Genomic DNA, 22,910 nt, shown 5'->3' on the forward strand with positions numbered 1-22,910 from the left:
TATTTTATTGATTTAATTTGCCTGAAGATGATTATTTTGTACTTTTGTCTGTTTGAATGGTTGTGTTAAAAAAAAAAAATCAGACGTTACTCAACAGTTACTCAGTACTTGAGTAGTTTTTTCACCAAGTACTTTTTTACTTTTACTCAAGTAATTATTTGGATGACTACTTTTTACTTCTACTTGAGTCATATTATTCTGAAGTAACAGTACTTTTACTTGAGTACAGTTTTTGGCTACTCTACCCAGCTCTGCTTAAAAGTACACCTGAACATTTATGAAATGGCCATTTCAATGATAATACAAATATTAACGTATCAAGAGACAAGAAGAGAGAAAAAGTCTGAACCGTTTTCGTATCGAGGTCTATCATAAATAAAAGCTTAATTCACAGTCAACCTTATTTCAAAAATCAAATCCTTGCCCTCCCCGTTTATGAAACAGTGGAAGTTTTTTTCCTCTTAATTTACAGTCCCTTGAGTACTCACTTGATCCACATGAGGGAGTTGTAAAACACCCGGTCTATGGACTCCAGATCTTTGAGGGCCAGCGGTTTGTTGAGGATGCGTTTGTAAAACGGCAGCGAGAAACCAGTGTCGATGAACTTGCCGTGGAAGAGAGCCTGCAGGGTGAACAGATCACAAATCATTACAGCAGCTTATTTCTCTCAAAAAAGACCAGTTTTTAAGCTCTTTAATACAGGAGCAATGTGGAATAGTACAAACACTTACCATGGCGATAAAGCGTCCTATGAACTTGAAGTACTTGACGTGGTCGGGGTTGATGTAGGAGGCGGGGTTGATCTGGAGACAGTAGTTATCTTTACTGGCATATTCAAACAGGCAGTACATGGGGTTCAAAACTTCATGCGACAACAGGAAGAACCACTCCCTGTAACAGAGGTCAAGCCACAAATTAGAGACGGATTCTGCACAAATTATTTTAGCACAAGGCATGAGATCATCATGAGAAATATTACATTTAAAAGTTTTCAGACATTTCCTACCTGGCAACGCCTCCATAATCGAGACCTTCCTCTCCAGGAAAGATGATCCACAGTCTCCTCCGCAGATCCTGAGCATTGAAGCTCATGATCTAAAAACAGAAACAATGACGTTACGCTGCTGATGGAGAGCCGTGTCCGACTAAAGGAAGAACCAGGTGGAACGCGACAGTTTCTCTAAATCTTTCCATCACATTTTCAGAGTTCCTGAAAAAACTGGTGCAAAACTTTGACGTCATTTCACTCTAAAATGCAGTATAATATGTTGCATATGTGTGGAATCTGAGTGGGCTGCTTGAATAATATTTTTGAAGCAAAAGGCATGAATATTCACAATGTATAGTTAATAAGTTCTCAAGACAATAAAACGTGTTTATGATGGATACGGCTGATGGAATTGTTGATTTCTTTCAACTTGACAGACCTTTTTAAATGAGACACTCAAAACCTTGAAATACCCTAGCAATATTAAGTAAAACAAATTATATCTTCTGTCAAAGAGCACAGTTTTTGATGTATAACTCACTCATAGTTCCATACATGACTTATTGTGTGGAGGTTTGGGGTAACACCTATAAAACAAATATAAACCTTATTTTCTTATTACAGAAAAGAGCTTTAAGGATAATTAATATCTGACTATTATGAACCAACAAATTATTAAATATAATACTCCATGATATATTAGAGCAGAAAATTGTTTTATTTGTCTTTAAAGCACAGATTAATGCTAATGTTTCTGCTTTAAGCTGATCACAAGATAAAAAGGGTATAAGCTACGGCTTCAGCCTACACCTTTTCAGCAAAAGCAATGTTTATTTTACTTTTTTCATTTTGTTTTGTAAAATAACTTGTACTTGTTGAAATATAGACAACTCATTCAAATGCTGAGAGTAATATCATCTAAAGTTGACTTTGTTTACTGCATTACCCGACGGTAACTACTGTAAGTACCTGCTGGAAGGAATCCTCAAACAAGGTTTTCCTGGTCACTGTGATCTTGATGTGTTGAGGCATTGCGAGTTGCTGGAGAAAAATAAAAATGAGGCAATTAGTAAAAAAAATGTGCTTCCAGTTTTTCCAAGACACAAAATTCTGAAAAAAAAATACATTTTACACCAAAGAATCAGAATGTGGGTTTCCATTAGCGGGATGAAAACTAGGAGGCTGGAACTGAACAAGCCCCGACGCCTTTCTCAGTCCTTTTATTGCCGTGTCGTTATTAGGCCTGGGATATACTTGCTGTTGGTGCTTGCGTTCACGTCCGTTCGCGTGCACCATAGACCGCAATGTCGCTCGCGTAGTACGCGAGGAGAGCACGTCGTACTAGCAGTGACCGATATGGGGCAGTAAGCAGAGCAACAGTTGGAAAAGTGATTGAATATTTAGTAGTAGCAGTAGCAGATTAGAACCATAGACATGTATACGTAGACGCCCAATCGAACGCTGAGCCGTACGTCAACGTCGCCGCCATATTGGATGAGACAAGACTGCGCTGTAAACTAATACAAGTAAATGGACTTATTTTCATAAAGCACCTTTCTACAAAGAAATTTACGTTTTACGTCTCATTTAAATCTCACAAAAATAAGAAAAATAGAGAAACATATTTTCTCATCAACAAAGCATATTTTACGTAAACATTTTTCAAATTTTCAAGTAACAAAATAACATATTTGAACAATTTTTCAGATTTGTTCAGTTATTTTATTGTCTGAAAAATGGTTCAAATATGTAATTTTGTTATTTGAAAAATTTAGATTTTGTTTTGTTGATGAGAAAATTTGTTTCTCTATTTTTCTTATTTTGTGTGGGGGGATATATATTGTTTTTCAGCACTACCTTGTTCTCTATAGCTGATATAACATGAATTACTCCTATGTGGGATCAATAAAGTTCTTATTTTTGCCATCTCAGAAAATTAAATATATGACTCTGCAAACTACCACTCCACACCACCTGGTGGCGGCGATTTATTAGTTTATTTATTAGGATCCCCATTAGCCATCACTCCGTTGTGGGAGTAATGGCTATTCTTCCTGGGGTCCTCACACAGGACACAATTATATACATAATAAAAACATACAGAATAACTATAAAGTATAGAATTATACATGGTAGTAACACGGGAAAAAACTACAATATTAAAATAATTTACCTTAGTGTTGACTACTAATTACAACTGGAAAAGATTGTTAAAACCTGTTTTCACACCAACTCAATACCTATGCTTATGAAACCAAAAAACAACAAAAACAAAAGCTTACCAGTGGCGGTGCGCCACTTCCACCATTTACCAACCAACCATGAAATAAAAGATCCAGCTAAACAAAAATAGGGAAGGCAAACAGACTAGAACAAGGTAAACACTTACAGAGCTGAGATGGTTGCTGTGTTTCTGTTTGCCTTTTGCACCTGAGACAAGAGGTCATGTTACCATGACAACCGACATGAAGCAAAAACTTAAAAGCAAAGGCACAATCAGCACCCCTGAAAAACATCTCCTGCTTACTACGTACACAATCAGTTCTGATTTGACTGATTTTGTTCTGATTTTTGGGGCCCTTCGCAGTAACGGAGACACCTGCCTCCTGCCAAAGCCCCAGGAAACCTCCTTCAGACTCCCACTAGTGGAAACCTTTCCAAACTCCACCCCACTGTAGAGCATTATTAGACGTATGATGAGGACAGTGTTCATTAAGTACGCGATCAAAAGATGCACTTCTATAATATATGTGGAAGAAGACCAAAGTGTGTGACGATGACAATGATGTACAGCTTTGTAAGTTAAAGGGACCTATTTTAAACAGGCCTTGAATGTATTAAAAACAAGCTTTTGATTGTTTTTGCTAAATAAATTAGAAATTCAGTCTTTAAACCATGTCTTTATCTTCCCAGTCTCTAACCTCATTATCTATGCAGGATTCTGAGTGGGTGGGGCTATGATAATGAGGCTCTGTGCTGATTGGCTGCCTGAATGACGCGATACACCGCTACGGAAAAATGTTGGAAGCTCCGGCCGGCGGAGTTACCGTGTCCTAACACCGTGTCATAACTGCATGCGATGCGAGCGAGCTTCAGCGACAAAATCAATTTCATTACTTTATTTTCTATTGGACTGTCCTAACTGGACGCAGCGACGCGGCGCGTCGTTTTGAGCTGAACATTTGTCGGACAACCTGCTTCTATTTTCTTCCTGTCGCTCGCGTTGAAAGCCGGTTGAAAGCGCTGTAGGAAACAGTCATGATGAGGAACGGCTGATCCAGTTAGTTGAAATGAGAAGTTATCTCTATGATTCCTCCTCATTTCACTACAAAAACCTCAATAAAGTGGCAGCTGCTGGAGGGAGACGGACAGAGAGCGTCTGATGTCACGCAGTGCTACGATAGTCGGACGCTCTCATGCAGTTACAAGGTTTTTTAGTTGTGGGCGTGGTTTACATTTTGGTTACGTAACGAAAATCAGACTCTGAACGGCTCGTAGATCCACATCACACTGGACGGCTCATCCGGGCGGCTGTACAGACACTGCAGAATTTGGTTTCTTTCCTCCTTCCCTGAGTTGGCAGGCTGAGGGGAGGCAGGCACTTTATATATGTTAAAGAGAAAACCTGTCTTTCATAATAGGCCCCCTTTAGGTGAAGAAGTGCACCAGTAAAACAGTTCAGGGAGACACCAGAGCTGTTGAGCGGTTGAGAAACCACAACCTGGTCCTGGACAAGCAGCACAGAAGAAATGGATGACATTCGTTTGCCAGTTACCACCAGAGTAATGTTGCTCCAGTGAATTTGTATGCCTTATTACTGAATTGGTTTTAATGGTACACGGTTTCAAAAATCAATACACCGGCTCCCAGTGTCTTTCAGGATTGATTTTCAAGTAACTTCTAATGGTTTTTAAAAGTTGTAATGGTCTTCTTAATGATTTGCTTCTAACTTATGAACCTCGTGGACCCTGAGGTCCTTCAGGACCGACCTTCTTGAAATCGCATTGTTAAAACAAGAATCTGTTTAATCTGGGGATCCGTTTGATCTGGCTTTTAACCAATGTCAGCCGGTCCAAGAAAACTAAAAAGAGACACGGCAGCTGGCTGAGAAAGGATGACACTGGGGAAAGAGGAGTGAAAAAAATACATCTTCCCACTGTGTAAAGACCCAGTATGAAGGTGCCAAAAAAACACCTCAGCACAGAGAAGCAGCATCGATTAATAGGGCTTGGTCGTTTTGATGTTATCTCCTGGCGGAGCCGCCATATTGGAAGCTACTTTAGCTGCTCTTCGGACCACTGTGTACAGACGTGCTCCCTCTTCGTTTTATCTTAGCCTACCGGTACTTGTAATCGTTACTTTCCGTTATTCTGTAACCATGGTAACTTGTTGCTGTGTTGTAGCTGCAACAGCTCCACACATAAAACACGTGGGGAAAAGATCCCTAATGGTTTAACTTTTCACCGCTTCCCTGCTCGGAGGCAGAACCACGGAGGCCAAGTATCTGAGATAACAGAGTAAAAAAGTAAAAGAGTTGTCGGCTCGCTTGGATCGCGGCTGTAAGACGAGCAAACATAACCTTCCACAGTAAACCACAAAAACTCTCACACAGACCGGGGTCGGATCATTCACACGGGTTTTATTCCCCACTTCTCGAACTAAACGCAGTTGCTGGCCATCTCTGAGGTGCGATTAACCCCAATCTTCAGATAAAACAAACTTTGTCCATATATAAGGCGCACCGCATTATAAGGTGCACTAAATATATGGTAAAATACCATACTATAGTGGCAGGGGTTGAGTTACGTATCCATCTGCTGCCATCTGCTCGGGGGTTTATGTTTATGTTTATGTTTATGTTTATGTTCATGTTCTGGATCTCTGGAAAGCGTCTAGAGACAACATCTGTTGTATTAGACGCTATATAAATAAAATTGAATTGAATTGAATTGTTTGTTTACACTCACGAGGCTGCCAACATGGCCGCCGCGTCCCAGAATGCACCTTGGCGACCAAGCCCTATAACATCATACATGCATATGTGGAGGGGGATGGGGGGTTCCCGGTACAGGTCACCTGGGTGATCGCCGCTGCCCCCTGGCGCCGCGTTTCAGCCTGGTTTATGGTGTTGGGAGGCGTTGAATAATGAGGGAGGTGTATTTATCATTAATGTATGTATTTGGTAAGTCTGAATTTTGACCCAGATCAGCCATTTTTCCTTGATGTTATTAGCCGGCTCGGACATGAGGGGAAGGGGAGGGCCAGCGGGAGCAGAGCGTCTTCTTTTCATTCATCCAGGGAGATTGTGACTATAACGGCCCGCCAAGCCGCTCTGTCACGGTCAGATTGTAATATCAACAACTGCATTTGGATCAAGCCGACTCCATAATTCTCTTCTTCATCTGCTTTGAACCCGCTGGACAGAGGGAAGTCTGGGCTTCCATGTTTAGGCCACTGCCCCCACAACCCGACCTCAGATAAGCAGTGGAAGATGGATGGATGGATGAAAGGATGGATGGATGGAAGGATGGATGGAAGGATGGATGAAAGACGACTGTGTGAACTGTTGTGACTCTTACCTGGCACCAGAATTTGAAGTACTGAACTTTGGCTTTGAAGTCTCGAACGTAGGCTATCTGGGGTCCATTTTCACTGAGACAAATAAGACGAGAGACACGTCACGCCTAAAACTCAAACCATACCAAATATTATATTAAGATACTCTTTTATCATAATAATGAAACTTCCTGAAATCTACAACTTTTATCCAGCTTTTATTCACAGGTCTCAAGCTCATGCATAGCCAGAGCTGAATGGACTACTGTGACCCGAACTGTTAGATCCAGGAAACATTTAAGCAGAGTATTTTCCCCTCGTTTCAGATTTTACTTTTAGGGCGTCGCCACGGTGGATCGTTCATTTCCATCTTATGCTCTCTTTCACATTTTCCTCTGTCACACCAACCAACTGCTATCACAGTTTTTCTGCCGCCTCGCAGATCCTCGTATCTGCACCTTCTTCCTCTCTACATCCTCACTTATAACCCTCCTTTCCTTCTCATTTGTAAAATTACCAATTTATTTAAGTTTTCTATAATATGCATGTTTAAACCTAATACTTATACATTTCGCTCGGAAAACTGTAACTATTCTCACTATGCCCTGCTTTTTCTACCATCAATCTTATTAATTCATTTTCCTTTATGGATTAATTAAGTACTTTGTGTTTAATAAAATCTGCTTTTAGACTTCTTCAATTAACTTCTACTCATCCATAGCGTAAATCTCATCCGAGACCTTCTGACGTCCAAACATGAATGTAAGAGTCAGAATCTAATCACGGTATTTTATTCTCTTGATTATTATTGTTGTGTCCAACTTCCTGTCAGCTTGTCAGTCTATACCAGGGGTCGGCAACCCAAAATGTTGAAAGAGCCATTGGACCAAAAACACAAAAAACAAATATGTCTTGTATCAGCCTTAAAGGGGACATATTATGGCATTTAATGTATATTTTAAACAGGCCTTGAATGTCTTAAAAACAATCTAAAGCTTGTTTTTTCTACATAAATCTACCACTTCTAACCCCTTTTTCTGTGCTCCATTCTAAGGGAAGGGGGGGGTATGATAATGAGGCTCTGTGCTGATTGGCTCCCTGAATGACGTGTAGCAGGGGAGGAGGATAAACCTCGCTCCGCCAGAGCAGCCCGAGCCTGTAAATAAATTACAACACTGAATTTTTACAAATGGCAACTTTATTGTTAAAAAAATAAAATATGAGTTGTATATAAATAACATTTATGCACTATTTCAGCCGGATCTGCCCGGCGGATGCTGAACGCTGGTCCCGCAACCCCACGGCGGGCGCCCGGTGTGGGGTTGCGGGCGCATCGCCCGTTACCGGTGATCAAACCGACAGATTTCGCTGAAAATCTCGGAGGGTGAAGCTGGTCCAGCCTGGGACGTACCCCAGAAATCCCTGCTCCCAAAGCGGCTGGGAACCTGGACAATTTAGTCGGACGGATCCCGCTTTGGGAACCAGGAAGTAGGCTGGAGCAGCGCGCATCACCGTGGCTTTAACCGGGGAATCTGACCGGTTGCGACCGGCCAGGACCGCAGGAACCGGCCTGGACTGATAGCAGGGACTCCCGGGGACCGACCAGCGGAATTTCAGCCGGATCTGCCCGGCGGATTCTGCGCGACGGGCGCCGCAACCCCACGGCGGGCGCCTGGCGCACAGATCGCCTCCGGGGCGCATCGCCCGTTACCGGTGATCAAACCGATAGATTTGGCTGAAAATCTCGGAGAGTGAAGCTGATCCAACCTGGGACAGACCCCCGAGGACCCAGCTCCCAAACCACCCGGGAACCTGGATGATTTAACCCGGATCCACTCCGCCGCGGCGCCGCGTCGGACTGGCTCAAGGAAGGACCGCTCCAGCCTGCGTAGAGAGCTGGTTGTGGGCGTGGTTTCAGCAGCGGAGGCTGAACCTCTGCGCCTAGGGTGATGTCACCCTAGGCGCAGATTTTAAATCGGCTGAAAAAATATCACGTGACACTGGGGGATTCTGTAAGGTGGGGGTCAGACACCTTGCAGAAATTCATGGTATTTTGTCTCCCCTGTGCTGGCAGGGTGAGGGGAGACCACTTTATATATGTTAAAACAAGAAAAAACGTGTTTTTCATAATAGGTCCCCTTTAAGTCTGAATTATGGTTCCGCGTTACACCAACGCGGAACCATAAATCAGCCTTTAGAATGAAGGCAACACATGCTGCTTGTATCTATATTAGTTATAACTGGGGGAAGATTTTCTTTTTCATTATGCACTTCGAGAAAAAAGTCGAAATGTCGAGAAAAAAGGTTGAAATGTCGAGAAAATCTAAATTTTTAGAAAAAAGTCAGAATGTCGAGATTAATGTTGAAGTACAATCTCGAGAAAAAAGTCGAAATGTCGAGAAAAAAGTCAAAATGTCGAGAAAAAAGTCAAAATGTTCAGAAAAAAGTCAAAATGTCGAGATTAATGTTGAAGTACAATCGAGAAAAAAGTCGAAATGTTGAGAAAAAAGTCGAAATGTCGAGAAAAAAGTCAAAATGTCGAGAAAAAAGTCAAAATGTCGAGATTAAAAAGGAGAGGAAAAAGGAAGAAAAAAAAGAGGGGAAAAAAGGAAAAAAAAGAAAAAAAGAAAAAACAAGAAAAAAAGGAAAAGAAAAAAAGAAGAAAGAGATAAAAAAGAAAATAGAAAAAAAGAAAAATGGAAAAAAAAATTAAAAAAGAAAAGAAAAAAAAAGAAACGAGAAAAAAAAGAGAAAGAAAAGAAATGAGAAAAAAAGAGAAAAAACGAAAAAAGAGGAAGGAAAAAAAAAAAGGTAAAACATTTTTGAAAAAGCTCCATGAGCCACTACGGCGGCGCTAAAGAGCCGCATGCGGCTCTAGAGCCGCGGGTTGCCGACCGCCGGTCTATACTGAAGTAGGTTCAGTGCATTTCTTTGGTAGGAAGAGCAGATTCAGGTGACATCCCCCCCCGACCTCAGACTGACTAAAGCAGCCGTGATTCACCACAGCTGACGCGGCATCTACGCCGCGCTTCCACTGGGACTCAGGTTTTTTTAAAAAGCAGAAAAATAACATAGTGGCAGACGTACAGTGAGGACTTTCCCGTGCGCGGGTCGATGTAGGTGGTGGTTCTCCTGTTGCGGTCCACAAAGTAAGGAATCCCCTCGACGGTGAACCTCATCTCCCATCCTTCTGGAAGCGGCTTCTCATTCAACAGTCTGAAGAATAAAGTGAGAACAAATGTGGAAAAAGTTAAAAACACCAACAAGAAAACACAACAGGCGTAGTTTTATCCACAAACACACACTCACCCCTGCGTTCGAGGGTCTTCCCACTGTGAAGACCGAGTAGGATAGTGCTCGAAAAAAACTCTGCCATTGGAGTCTGTTCTCTTTCCTGAAAACACAGTTAATCATTACATCTGCAATTATTCACCAAAGTAGCAAAACAGGTTGAGACTGGAAGGTGGAGAATGTTCAGACTGCTGATTGTGAATAATTCAGTCCATGAGGAGAGAACTCAAACTGTATGACAGCCTCATTTAACCCCCCGGACTGGAGTCCTAAGGAAACATCACTTTAAACAAGAAACCACGGACTTATGACAGAGTTTTTGATTTTTTTTAGTTGCTTTAGTGCACCAGATAAATGAAACAGGTCATTTATTTTGTTTTGTAAATCGTCAAAGGCAAAGCTTTAACTTATCATACAGAAGATATATAAAGTTTGTGGAGTACTTCGGATACATATACAGGACTGTCTCAGAAAATTTGAATATTGTGATTTTCTGTAATGCAATTACACAAACAAAAATGTCATACATTCTGAATTCATTACAAATCAACTGAAATATTGCAAGCCTTTTATTATTTTAATATTGCTGATCATGGCTTACAGCTTAAGAAAACTCAAATATCCTATCTCAAAAAATTTGAATATTCTGGGAATCTTAATCTTAAACTGTAAGCCATAATCAGCAATATTAAAATAATAAATAGCTTGCAATATTTCAGTTGATTTTGAATAAATCCAGAATGTATGACATTTTTGGCTTTTTAATTGCATTACAGAAAATAAAGAACTTTTTCACAATATTCAAATTTTCTGAGACAGTCCTGTAATTATTAAGCCTTTCCTCCGCATCACAACTGGCCAAGACCTCTTTCCTCTCAACACTGAACTGTTTACGCACTTCATGTTTTTGTCAGCTTTAAAAGATAACCGTTATCTGAGAAGTCAGACTGACGAAAGCACAAATCATCTTACCCCATCCGTGTGGCAGAGGCCCGAGAGGATCGAACTCCTTATTCTGAGTGGCCGTGACTTGGTCTTCCTCCTACAGCCAAGGTGAACAAAATAAATGTAGAATTAATTCCCCTTCCGGGATTAATAAAGTATTTCTGAACTGAATGGATGAAATAGCAGCTGACGAACAACTATATTTGTAAAAAAAATAATGAACAAGTTTGTCTCGATGTACATCAGCTTACGTGGGAATCTAACGTGTAAAATGTAAATAAACACCATAGGCCGCGTTCAGACTGCAGGAAAATCTGATTCATATCTGATTCCTTCTCATATCCGATTTTCAGGGCTGACTGTCCACACTGTTTTTAGCAAGTGTCCAAATCGCATCTGGCTCTGTTCAGACTGGGCCACATCATTGACTGATCTGACGGGTTGCCGTAGCAACGACGTCGGAGCGGACGCGTCACCCAGCGCGTGTTGTGTGAAGTCATGTAATTGCGACAACAAAAACAATAACAAGATGGAGCCAGCTCACATGCTGTTCCATACCTGTAAAGCTGGGCATACACTGTGCAATATTTTAAATCGTTTGATTCAGCCCCATCTCACACTGCACGACTAGATCGCTGAGTTCAAAAGTTCACAGCCCACGATTTATGGTCTCACACTGTACGACCCGATGCTCTGATGCTCCGTCTGCTCACACTATACGATCATAATCCTCCCGTCGGACCTCTGTTACTGGAACTCGAGGCCGGTTTTGGGGCAGGGGTGGGCTGTGCCCACCCAAATGTGCTTCCTGCCCACCCGATCAAAGGTTATGGGGATCCTTTATTTTTTTATAATTTTATTTTTCATATATATATATATAAAAAAAATATCTGTACCGTTTCTGATTGGGTCGGCACTGCGCATCATTTTTAGACACAATAATGAACGCATACCGCAAAAGTTGTGTCTCGGCGGAGGGACCCGACGTCCCAGCAAAATGAGAAACAGAGAAAAGTGTTCAGAACAAAACCACCAGCAAACTAACAAACCAACCAACAAAGCTCAGAGTTATCAAAAACGAACCAGCAAAAATAACTGGCAGCCCCGCTCCATAACCTCTCCTCCTAGGAGGAGAGGGGCTGACGGGCTGCAGGTTCAGGCTCACAGCGCGACTGAAGGCTGATTTACGGTTCCGCGTTACACCAACGCAGAGCCTACGGCGTAAGGTACGCGGCGACGGCACCGTACGTGGAAATGCCGTCTTTTTTTCTGCTATTACATGATTTGTAATGTGAATTTGCAACACTTAAACTACAAATAATAGTTTTTGACGTGACATCAGAGATTGTACATGCTCTCTGTGAAAGGATGAGTAGCTCCACAACTGGAAATGGGCGGGTGGTTTGGAGCGTCTGGGACAGTCATATCCCATCTGAGTGTTTGGAGCTGTTCAGACTGAGACGCATCTGCCCAAATGCGATATGAATGCGATATGAAACTACCTCCCGAAGGTGGTTTCAATCTGGTTTGCAAAAATCGGATCTCATGCGGTTTGGGACTGTTCAGACTTCAAAAGAGTCATCCAGTTTCAATCTGGATGGGCTAAAAATCGGATATTGGCTGGCAGTCTGAACGCGGCCATATTATCATTTGTATGTGTCCTTTTTCTCTTTGCATAAGTTCCACTAAAGCAGTGGTCCCCAACATTTCTGCACCGCTGACCGGTCTAATGTCCGACAATATTTTCACGGCTCAATCTAAAGGTGTAGCTGATAAAAACTAAATAAAATGACAAGATCGGCATTAAAAACTGTAGTATTTTCTCTATAGTAATAATAATAATGAATAATAATAATAATAAAACATCATTTTTGAAAAAATAAAATAATGGAAATTGTAAATTACCTTTTAATATGAGTATTTCTATAAATGTGTTTTTATGTTTGTTTTCTCATTAACATTATTTAAAGCCAGGCTTTTATTTTTATTTTATTTTATTTGTTATATATTAAGGAGACCGATATTTAGCGCTTTTATTTTGAAGGCGTCTCATCGAGACCTTGTAAACATCCGGCGCTTCGGACTTTAACGGTAAAAGTTTAACGGCAGTAGAAACTGTGTCTGCTAAGTGTTAGGAATGCTAAAGTGGAGCCTAACTGACACAAAAAGCACCTGGCTGATAAGGATTTGTTTTCTTCGCAAATATTATGCCGTATTTATGTACATATTGAGTTTGGTTGCCATGGTTATTCTCGTGTATTGTGGTTAGTGGTAGCTTTATTACCGAGCGAGCAGCTGCTGCATCAGTCCGTATTTAATTTAAATGAAACTTATATGAATGTAGAAAGACTAACTCTATTTTATTTTATTCCTTTATAGCTCTTACGGTGTGTTTGCAGTGTGTTTACATCAAAGAAATAAAAACATTGTGAACCATGAGTTTGAGAGTCATCCATCATCAGTCGGGGATGCTACAGAATTTATTATTTTTTCTGTGCGGCCCGGTACCAGGGGGGGGTTTGGGGACCACTGCACTAAAGTATAAAGATTTGAATGACTTGCTCAGAATCTCTCTGTATTTTTATTTCCATTAAAACTCTAGGAGATATTATGTTATCAAGCCACTGTGACCAGCTGAGTTTGAGTCGATGAAGCACTTTTGCTTCAGCGCTTAAAAACGGGAAAACCCTGAGAGCTGTTTTCCATCTTAAGGCTCAGTTATGGTTCTGCGTCAAACCAACGCAGAGCGCACGCCGCAGCCGTGACGCCGTGCTGAACCCTTCAGACTTCTCCGTCTCTCCATTTGGTCGCGGTGCAGTACCCCCCGCGGCCACTAGTTAGCGATCTTTTTCTGAATGGTTTATCCGACTTTTTCCGGTCACAGTGAATCAAAGAGATAAGGACAACTATTGTGCAAAAAACAAAAACAAAAAAAATCACATATAAACGAAGAAAAGAGCCCTGGAAGTTCACTACTGATTCAAACCGGAAACCGGAAATGCTTCGCTTTCAAACGAACCAATCACAGCCCTCTTGGTCTGCGTGTGGTCTGCGTCTCCTCGACGCGTAGTTACAATTTTCGGGAGGTGCACGTCAGTGACGGCGCATGTGATGGCGTGTCCTCTGCGTCGATCCAAACCACACGCCGTAGGCACGGCGTCATTTTGACGCAGAAGCATAACTGAGCCTTTAGTCATTGAATTCCATTTAATCCCCGCCCACTTCTCCGCGCAGCATCGTCAGACAAACAGGAAGTCTCACCCCGAAGAAGAATCTGTAGTTAAACTGCTGCATGGCGCCCTGCAGCTGGCTGCGCTGGTGCTGCCACTGTTCATAGTTCCGCACCGTCTCCATGGTGGGCCGCTGCCACGTAGTGGTTCTTGTGATATGATCAACAAAGTAGACCCGCCCCATCTGGTCAACACGACGCTCCCAGCTGGAAACACGCCGGACAGAAATGGTTTATTGCAGGCAGACTGGCTGAATACAAAAGGATCACAAAAACACAACACCTTCACATTGGGTAGCGGTCGCTTTACTGATTGTGCAGTTGTTATGAAAACTACTTTTATTTTAACTCATTAAGTTAGTTAGTTAGAATTTATTTTGGTCAATCACAAACATAAAAATCAACAAACAAGATAACACTGGTTTTTCCCTGGTCAACATTGTGATTATTTTGACCGAAAAGGTCTGGGCTTGAAGCATAAAGCTTATCTTGCCACCTTTTAACAGAATAGAATATAGAAAAAGAACAAATGAAGTATCATGAGGCTCCACAAAATAATAATAGTAATAATAATAATAATAATAATAATAAAAAAGAATGATGATAATAATAATAATAATAATAATAATAATAGCTTAAATAACTGTAATAATAGTTATAGTAATAATAATGATAGCTCTGAAAACAGAAAGTGAAAAGATGCTAAGGAAACCGACAAAACCAATTTAGGTCGTCATTTCATCTCATGCATGTGTACATTCTTCTTCAATTGCTTTTTTGCCAAAAGAACGCTTTTTTTGGTGGATATTTCTTTGTGTATGCTTTGAGCAAAGTAAAACATGTAAAACTGAAGAGAAAAAGAGGAAGTACAAACAGAATCATTCATGGTCAAAAAAGATTCAACACAGAATTATACAAAAAGGAGTTGATAAAAGTGTGGAGGAAAGTACTTTGGATTGTATGAAAAGTATTCCTACAGCTCTTATAGTTCCAGTTTTCAGCTTTGCACCAATGATCTGCAGTAGAAAAAAAGCTCAAAGTAGCTTCTCTGATGATATTTTCTTTGCAAAGACTGAACTTTATTAGGGCCCGAGCACTTTCAGTGCGAAGGCCCTATTGTATCTGTAGGAATTTTTTTTTTCTTTTTATTTCTTTCTTCTGACAAAAGGAGGGCCTTTTTGCCCCCCTAAACATGCCCAAAAAGTCACCAAATTTTGCATGCAAGACTGGCCTGGCGAAAAATGTGATATTTAATGGTATGCATTAATGGGCGTGGCGAAATGGCTCAACAGCGCCCCCTAGAAAACTTTGTGCCTCAAGCCCCACAATACGGTTTGACGTACATGCACGAAAATCGGTACACCCCTGTATCATGGCGCAACTTAAAGAAAAGTCTCTTGGCGTCATGCCCAAAACCGAACAGGAAGTCAGCCATTTTGAATTAATTGTGTAATTTTGGCGCAATTTATGCCATTCCTTCGGCAATTAATACGGCCCGAACCGTAACGTGCACCCAGGTTATACATCAAATACATCAGGTTATACATCAACATGTGCGTCTCCATCTTGCGACTACGCGCATTACTTTTCTCTTTCAAAAGTGTTACCGTGGCGACGCTAGACGCCAAAAAGCGTCCCCCCCCTTCATGTGATTGGTCCATATTTGATAGTTCCCCAAAAGTCACCAAATTTGGCATGCAAGCCAGACTTGGCGATCAATTTGATATTTCATGGTTTGCATTAATGGGCGTGGCCTAACGGCTCAACAGCGCCCCCTAGAATACTTTTCTCTGTCATAACTTTTGAATGGTTTGACATAAAGAGTTGTGGGTGGTGTCATCGGACTCTGTATTGAGTCCTCGAGCTTCATTGGCCTGAATTAGCCCCGCCACTTCTTCTGATTGGTTGTCCCTATTTTCTGCTATAACTTTTGAATGGTTTGACATAGGAAGTCGTGGGTGGTTTCATTTCTGATATGCTTATGGGGGGCGGTGGCCGTGAGTGCGAGGGCCCGTTCATCGCTGCTTGCAGCTTTAATTATTATTATATCTCTAATGAGTTGATTGGACTCTTAATTTTTATCTTACTTGGGGAGAAACGCACTGATGGAGAAATGCAGTTAATTGCTATGGCGTAACTACATTGTGTACTTCATTGTGTAACATAAAAATGTCTATTTAGCATGTATTTTAGTAACCGTTCTTAATCATTGTGTAAGCTTTCACCATTCTCTATGCAACCTTTCACCTAGTAAACTTTTCCTCTGTGCTGCAGCATACCCTGAAACCTGAAAAACAACTCCTTATTAGTGTTTTATCGGGGGTCTTAAGTGAAAGGACCACATTCCAGGAGAACCTGGTATCTGGTACGATCCATGATTTACGTCCTATGCCAGTTGCTTCATTCCAGCTCCTCCAGAGCAACTGTGCTGCATGTTTTAGATGTTTCCCTGCTTCAATACCCCCCCGACACAGATGACCGTGTCCAGACCTTGATGACAAGTTGCTGACGACCAATAATTAGAATCAGGCGTGTTGATGCAGAGAAATGTTGCTCTTCTTTCTCCGAAAGGAGGGGGGGTTGGAAGGAAACGTTTGAGCACTAATGCGTTTTCAGATACAAGGCCATGTCCTTGAAAGGCTCTAAAGAGACTTGTTCTGATGATTTTAATCCATAGAAGACGGTTATCCCACTTTGAAAGCAAGAGGATACTTGAAACTAAATGGTGTTGCCAAAAGAAGTAGCAGAGTTCAGACACTACTGGAGTTATTACATATAAACACCAACAAAATGCTCCAGTGCCTTGTAAAGAAGAAAATTACTTAAACTAGGCCTGCTGTGCTAATCTCTGCCATTATATATAGCAGGATTGAATTAAAATAACGTTTTTATACCCATTTTCTGGCTGAAAGAATGAATCCACATGAGAAAATCTTGTTACTGCAGGTATCAAAGCGGCCGCCCTCATACTCTACGTCACGTTTAGGCTCTGCTGCGCAGACAGACTAGATAAACTGTGAAACTAAAGAACGACTCAATGTTGCTCAGCAGGTTTATGAACTAAGAGAACTTGCTCAGGTGAGAACAGACAAAGGCTTCCGTCAGCAGGAAGGAGGCGTTTAAAGAGCGAAGAGCGGAAATGGCTCGTTTCAGTCAGTGGCTGAATTAATAGGCCGAAGATTTCTGAAGTGAATTAAACATTTAAAGCTGGAAATGAGCGCAATAGGTCGTATTAAAAAGATACTGTATTCATTGTAAGATTTCTGCAGGGAGAGGAAGCAGTAAAAGACTCCGTTACCCAGAGGGCAATGGTTCAGGGCGCTCCCGCGTCGTTCTCTTTTCCACGTGATCGACGTAATAAACCCGGCCGTTCGGATCCACTCTCTGCTCCCATCTGGGGAAAATGACAACATTCAGAAGACATTTAGTGTGTGATCGCAGCCATTTAGTTGATATATACACACTCACCGACCACTTTATCCAGTAGACCAGATGTACCGAATAAACTGGTCATTGAATTTCTACTTTAAAATGTTTTTTTACGATAAAAGGTACCCGTCAGCAGAAACAGAAAATACACTGCAAAAACTCAAAGTCTTAAGAATATTTGTCTAATTTCTAGTTAAAATGTCTCATTTTTAGTCAAAAAAAATCTCATTACACTTAAAACAAGACTCATCACTGGAAAAAACAACAATTTTCACCTGTTTCAAGTAGATTTTCACTTGAAATAAGTAGAAAAATCTGCCAGTGGAACAAGATTTTTTTGCTTGTAATGAGAAGATAAATCTTGTCCCGCTGGCAGATTTTTTTACTTATTTCAAGTGAAAATTTGAAACAGGTGAAAATTGTCAAATAAGTTATTTTTCTGGTGATAACTCTTGTTTTAAGTGTAATGAGATTTTTTGACTAAAAATGAGACATTTTAACTAGAAATAAGACAAATATTCCTGGTAAGATTTTGAGTTTTTGCAGTGCAGACGAAGTCACAACATCACATACTGTTGTCAAAAAACATATCCAAGGCATTAAAACCTAAATAGAGACATTCAAAATATTAAATATCAATACGTAATCGGAGCCTCTTCATATTAATAGTGAGATGCTTTAAAGCTTTTCTTTACACCTGGTACTTATGGTCCACAGCTTCACATAAGCTTTATTGTTCTATGAATTAACCATATTTTTTAAGACGTCAAAAATATGACCAAATTTATTCTTAACCTTAACGCTTCTGAATGAAAAAGTCTTGCTTCCTTGTTCGTTTATACAGAGAAGCAGCTCCACTCAGCTGTCTGGCTTCATGTAGGATGGAAGTTGAGATCAGATAATACGTGTTGACACTTTTTAACCCTTGTGCTGTCTTTGGGTCAAGGGAGGGTGAAGGGAGAAAGGAGAAAAGAAGGAAAGAAGGAAGGAAGGAAGTAGGAAAGGGGCTAAGGAAGGGAGGAAAGAAGGGAGGAATGGAAGGAAGGAAGAAAGGAAAAAAGAAGGGAAGATGTAGGAAAGGGTGTAAGGAGAAAAGAAGGAAGTAGGAAAGGGAGTAAGGAAGGGAGAAAAGATGGAAGGGAGGAAAGAAGGGAGGAATGGAAGGAAAGGAGAAAGGAGAAAAGAAGGGAGTAAGGAAGGGAGAAAAGATGGAAGGAAGGGAGAAAGGAAGGAAAGAAGGGAGAAAAGGAAGGAAAGGAGAAAGGAGAAAAGAAGGAAGGAAGTAGGAATGGGAGTAAGGAAGGGAGAAAAGATGGAAGGAAGGGAGAAAGGAAAGAAAGAAGGGAGGGAGGAAAAGCAAAGAAGGTAATAAAGGAACGAATGATGAAAGGGAGGTAGAAAGAAAAAGGAGTAACGGAAGGTAAAACGGAGGAAAAGAGGAAAGGAAGGAGGAAAAGAGGAAAGGAAGAAGGAAGGAGAGAGCATGGCAGGAGGAAAGAAGGATAGAAGAATCGGGTCATTTTGACCCAAAGACAGCACAAGGGTTAAGCTCGCGAGGCAAATTTTTTTTGCAAAACATTACAAAAATCGAAGCTAACCCAGCTGCTAAAGGTCCAGCGTTGGCTGCCGGGACTCTGGGAGGGAGCGTCGGGGTGACGCTGCTCGGCGCCGGTCGGACCGCCGGGGCTCCGGGAGGGGGAGCGGGAGCAGAAGCAGACGTGGAGCTTCTGTCTGAACCGGCCGACGGACTGGAGTCTGGGGCGGTCGAGGGTCCTGGAGCCGGTGTTTCGGGAGCCGACTGGCTGCCATTACTCTCTGCTGGAGCAGAGACAGTTCTGGATGATGCTGAGGGAGACAAAAAATTACACAACACAGTCAGATTATTGCAGATAATTTATTTATTTATTTGCAGTATTTAAAATGCATAGAAATCTCCGCTGAATAATGGTAAGAGAAAGACTACTTTATTCATATTTGTAAGAAATGTATCCATATCAAAAACCCTGCACTGCAAAAACTCTTACCAGGAATATTTGTCTTATTTCTAGTTAAAATGTCTCATTTTTAGTCAAAAAAAATCTCGTTACACTTAAAACAAGAGTCATTACCATAAAAATAACTTGTTATTTTTTCACCTGTTTCAAGTAAATTTTCACTTGAAATAAGTAGAAAAATCTGCCAGTGGGACAAGATTTATCTTCTCATTACAAGTAAAAAAATCTTGTTCCACTGGCAGATTTTTCTACTTATCTTAAGCATAAATCTACTCGAAACAGGTGAAAATTTTTTTTTCCAGTGATGAGTCTTGTTTTAAGTGTAATGACATTTTTTTGACTAAAAATGAGACATTTTAACTAGAAATAAGACAAATATTCTTGTTAAGATTTTGAGTTTTTGCAGTGTGCAAGTTCTATACAAAACATTATGTTAAAGTTCAGAAAATCATAGCTACAGCACAAGACATGCTCTCAGAGGTAACTTTTCACTGCCAAAAATACAAGCCAAAGACAAACTATGGTAAAAGAACGGTGAAGTACAGAGCTACGTCTGCATGGAACCCACTTCCCAAACACTAAGCAAACTATTAACTTAAAATAATTCAAATTGTTAGTAAAGAAACATCTCTTTAATAGATACATATAAAACGTATTTAATTATTAAATAAATAAATAATGTAGATAGTATATGGGTATGTGTACATTATTATTAAAAATGGTTATTGGTGCAAACTATGATAACTATACATTGTTTGAATTTGTTAATGTTATAAAATGTATGACAATGTATTGTTTTCATTTATATCTAAATGTTAAACGGAATTACTTTTTATTTTTTCTTTATTTTCAGTTTTTCCTTTCTTTTTTTATATGCTACCTCTTTAGGTTTGCTTTTAATTTTTTGTTGTAATGTACTGTGTATTATGTGTCGGACCCCAGGAAGAATAGCTGCAGTTTTGCTGCAGCTAATGGGGATCCAAATAAAACTATAAACTATAAACAATCATTCAAACAGGAAAGTAGTTTACCAACCAAAAGTAAGTTTGAAAAAGACAACAACGGCAAAAGAGACACTGAATTATAAAAATACTTGTGGTTGTGTTACTTTAATATGGATTATAGTGACATGAACAGATTCTGATTGAGTGTTGGCACAACTCCCACTTTATTGCTAGGCTAAGTGTTTGATGTTGTCAGTTAAATTTATCCTGAGCATCATTGTCCAGAACAGAGCAGCACAGATGTTGTGGATGAAAGCCTGACCTGGTGAGGAGGTGGAAGCCTGACCTGGTGAGGAGGTGGGCCTGCGGGGGGTTGGAGGAGGAGGTCTGGAGGGCCTCGGAGGTCGGACAGGCCTCCCCCCGACCGATGGAGACCCTTTACTGTTGCTGGTCCTCCGGGCGCTGGGAGAAGATCTGTGCTCTACACCGTCCACCGCTGGAGAACTGTCTCGACTGGGCCTGGCGGAGGGGACGCAAATGATCAGGGTAGAAAAGAAATTAAAAATTAAAGCTGCAAGCAGCGATGAACGGGCCCTCGCACCCTTGTGCACGTTCAGGCTGCAGTGGAAGCTTGTATGACTTGAATGTAGATTCTTCAGGCCTGGACATTTAGCGGATGACACCACCCACGACTCTCTGTATCAAACCATTCAAAAGTTATGGCAGAAAGTAGGAACTATCAGATATCGACCAATCAGATGAAGGGGCGGGGCTAATTTGCAACAATTATGGGCAAGGACTCAAAACCGAGTCCGATGACACCACCCACGAGTCTTTATGTCACACCATTCAAAAGTTATGGCAGAAAATAGGAACTATCAAATATGGACCAATCAGATGAAGGGGGGGCGCGCTTTTTGGCGTCTAGCGTCGCCAGCGTCTGACTGAGAAAAGTAATGCGCATCATCACAGGATCGAGATGCAAAGTTTTCTAGGGGGTGCTGTTGAGCCGTTAGGCCACGCCCATTAATGCAAACTATTAAATATCAAATTTTTCGCCAGGCCTGGCTTGGTGCAAAATTTGGTGACTTTTGGGGCACGTTTAGGGGGGCAAAAGGGCCCTCATTTTGTCAGAAGAAAAACGAGAAAAATAAAAACATCTCCTACAGATACAATAGGGCCTTCGCACTGTAAGTGCTCGGGCCCTAATAATTTAAGAAATGTGACATGGAGAAAAAAAGAAAAAAAATGTACACTTCAGATGAGAAAGATTACTTTACCTTATGACATGATCACCATTAGGCTGGGATTCCCCATTTAATGTATCTAAAAAAAAGGGGGAAAAAAAGTTTATCTAATGTGTTTGCATTGTCGATGTGTGCAGCAACGCTGAAATACAATGCTGACAAAACTAAGATTTGTGCTCCAATATCTGCAACTATAATAAAACAAACTGAAAAATGTAGATGAAACTATTCAAACTGGCTCTGTGGCTTACTGTGGTGGTTGGCTTCGGCCGTGGCAAACATCTCGGGGTCGACGGTCATGCCGTCCAGGCAGACGGACAGATCTCCCACCACATCCGTCTGGTCTCTGTCCGTGCACAGCTGCAGCGTCTGCACCACCTCACAAACTGCAGCACAACAACACATTTTAGTCACCGTCAGACAAAAAGTACCTAAAATGTTACCGCCTGTATTCAGTGATATCCATCAGTGGTACAAAGCAATGTGAAACTTTATGTTACAGTTTTTCACAATTGTTTAAACACATTTATTGAAACACCAGACACAATGTGCCCAACCTGAAACTCATGTTTCAGGTGGCTGAACCAATCCTGCTGAACTCCAAGCACATTTACTGCTCTAGACTCAAATTCCCATTCCATACCACACATTTCTCACAACACTACACACAATTCCCAATACCCTGCACACTCTTCCTGAATTCCCTCTCTTGCTGTTCACACAGAACACACAGTCAATCACATTTCTAAACTCCAAAGGCTGTTGTGCAACATGCAATCAGCAATTTGCCATTGAATTCATATTCATTGATGAAGCGGGGTTCAACCTTGTAAAAAGAAGGCGCCGAGGGAGGAATATCATCGGCCAGCGTGCCATCACAGAGGTCCCTGGCCAACGTGGAGGGAACATAACAATATGTGCTGCCATCAATCACCATGGCGTCCTCCATCACCATGCCACCCTTGGCCCCTACAACCCTGCACTTCTTCTAGCATTCCTGGACCAGCTCTACAATATCATTGTCCAGCCAGACCAGATGGAGGACACAGAGGTTCCTTGTTATCTGGGATAATGTCAGTGAGTGGTTCAGGGTCCATCCAGAAGTTGATGTCCTATATCTCCCTCCATACTCTCCCTTCTCAATTGAGGAGTTTTTCTCTGCCTGGAGATGGAAGGTATACGAGAGAAACCCTCAGACACGGATCCCACTGCTGCAGGCCATGGAGGACGCATGTGGCGATGTCACTGCTGAGGCCTGTCCAGGGTTCAGGCGGCGTTGTAGGAGAT

At 41.3% G+C, this 22,910-nt stretch overlaps 1 protein-coding gene across 1 annotated transcript in view; it reads right to left on the minus strand.

Moving 5' to 3' along the window:
• LOC133457488 (E3 ubiquitin-protein ligase Itchy-like) overlaps positions 1–22,910 on the minus strand; it is an 82,480-nt gene that overhangs the window by 35,091 nt on the left and 24,479 nt on the right. Inside the window, exons 5-18 of the mRNA XM_061736820.1 lie at positions 21,875–22,009; positions 21,657–21,702; positions 20,723–20,895; positions 19,037–19,283; positions 17,308–17,403; positions 14,042–14,216; positions 10,808–10,877; positions 9,854–9,938; positions 9,632–9,760; positions 6,568–6,640; positions 1,958–2,029; positions 1,007–1,095; positions 732–891; positions 489–622 (exon numbers count right to left, since the gene is read on the minus strand). Of these exons, the coding sequence (XP_061592804.1) occupies positions 489–622; positions 732–891; positions 1,007–1,095; positions 1,958–2,029; positions 6,568–6,640; positions 9,632–9,760; positions 9,854–9,938; positions 10,808–10,877; positions 14,042–14,216; positions 17,308–17,403; positions 19,037–19,283; positions 20,723–20,895; positions 21,657–21,702; positions 21,875–22,009 (1,684 nt within the window). The remainder of the gene's footprint in view (positions 1–488; positions 623–731; positions 892–1,006; positions 1,096–1,957; positions 2,030–6,567; positions 6,641–9,631; positions 9,761–9,853; positions 9,939–10,807; positions 10,878–14,041; positions 14,217–17,307; positions 17,404–19,036; positions 19,284–20,722; positions 20,896–21,656; positions 21,703–21,874; positions 22,010–22,910) is intronic.

The sequence above is a fragment of the Cololabis saira genome, chromosome 12, assembly GCF_033807715.1.
Source record: "Cololabis saira isolate AMF1-May2022 chromosome 12, fColSai1.1, whole genome shotgun sequence".
Classification (NCBI taxonomy): domain Eukaryota; kingdom Metazoa; phylum Chordata; class Actinopteri; order Beloniformes; family Belonidae; genus Cololabis; species Cololabis saira.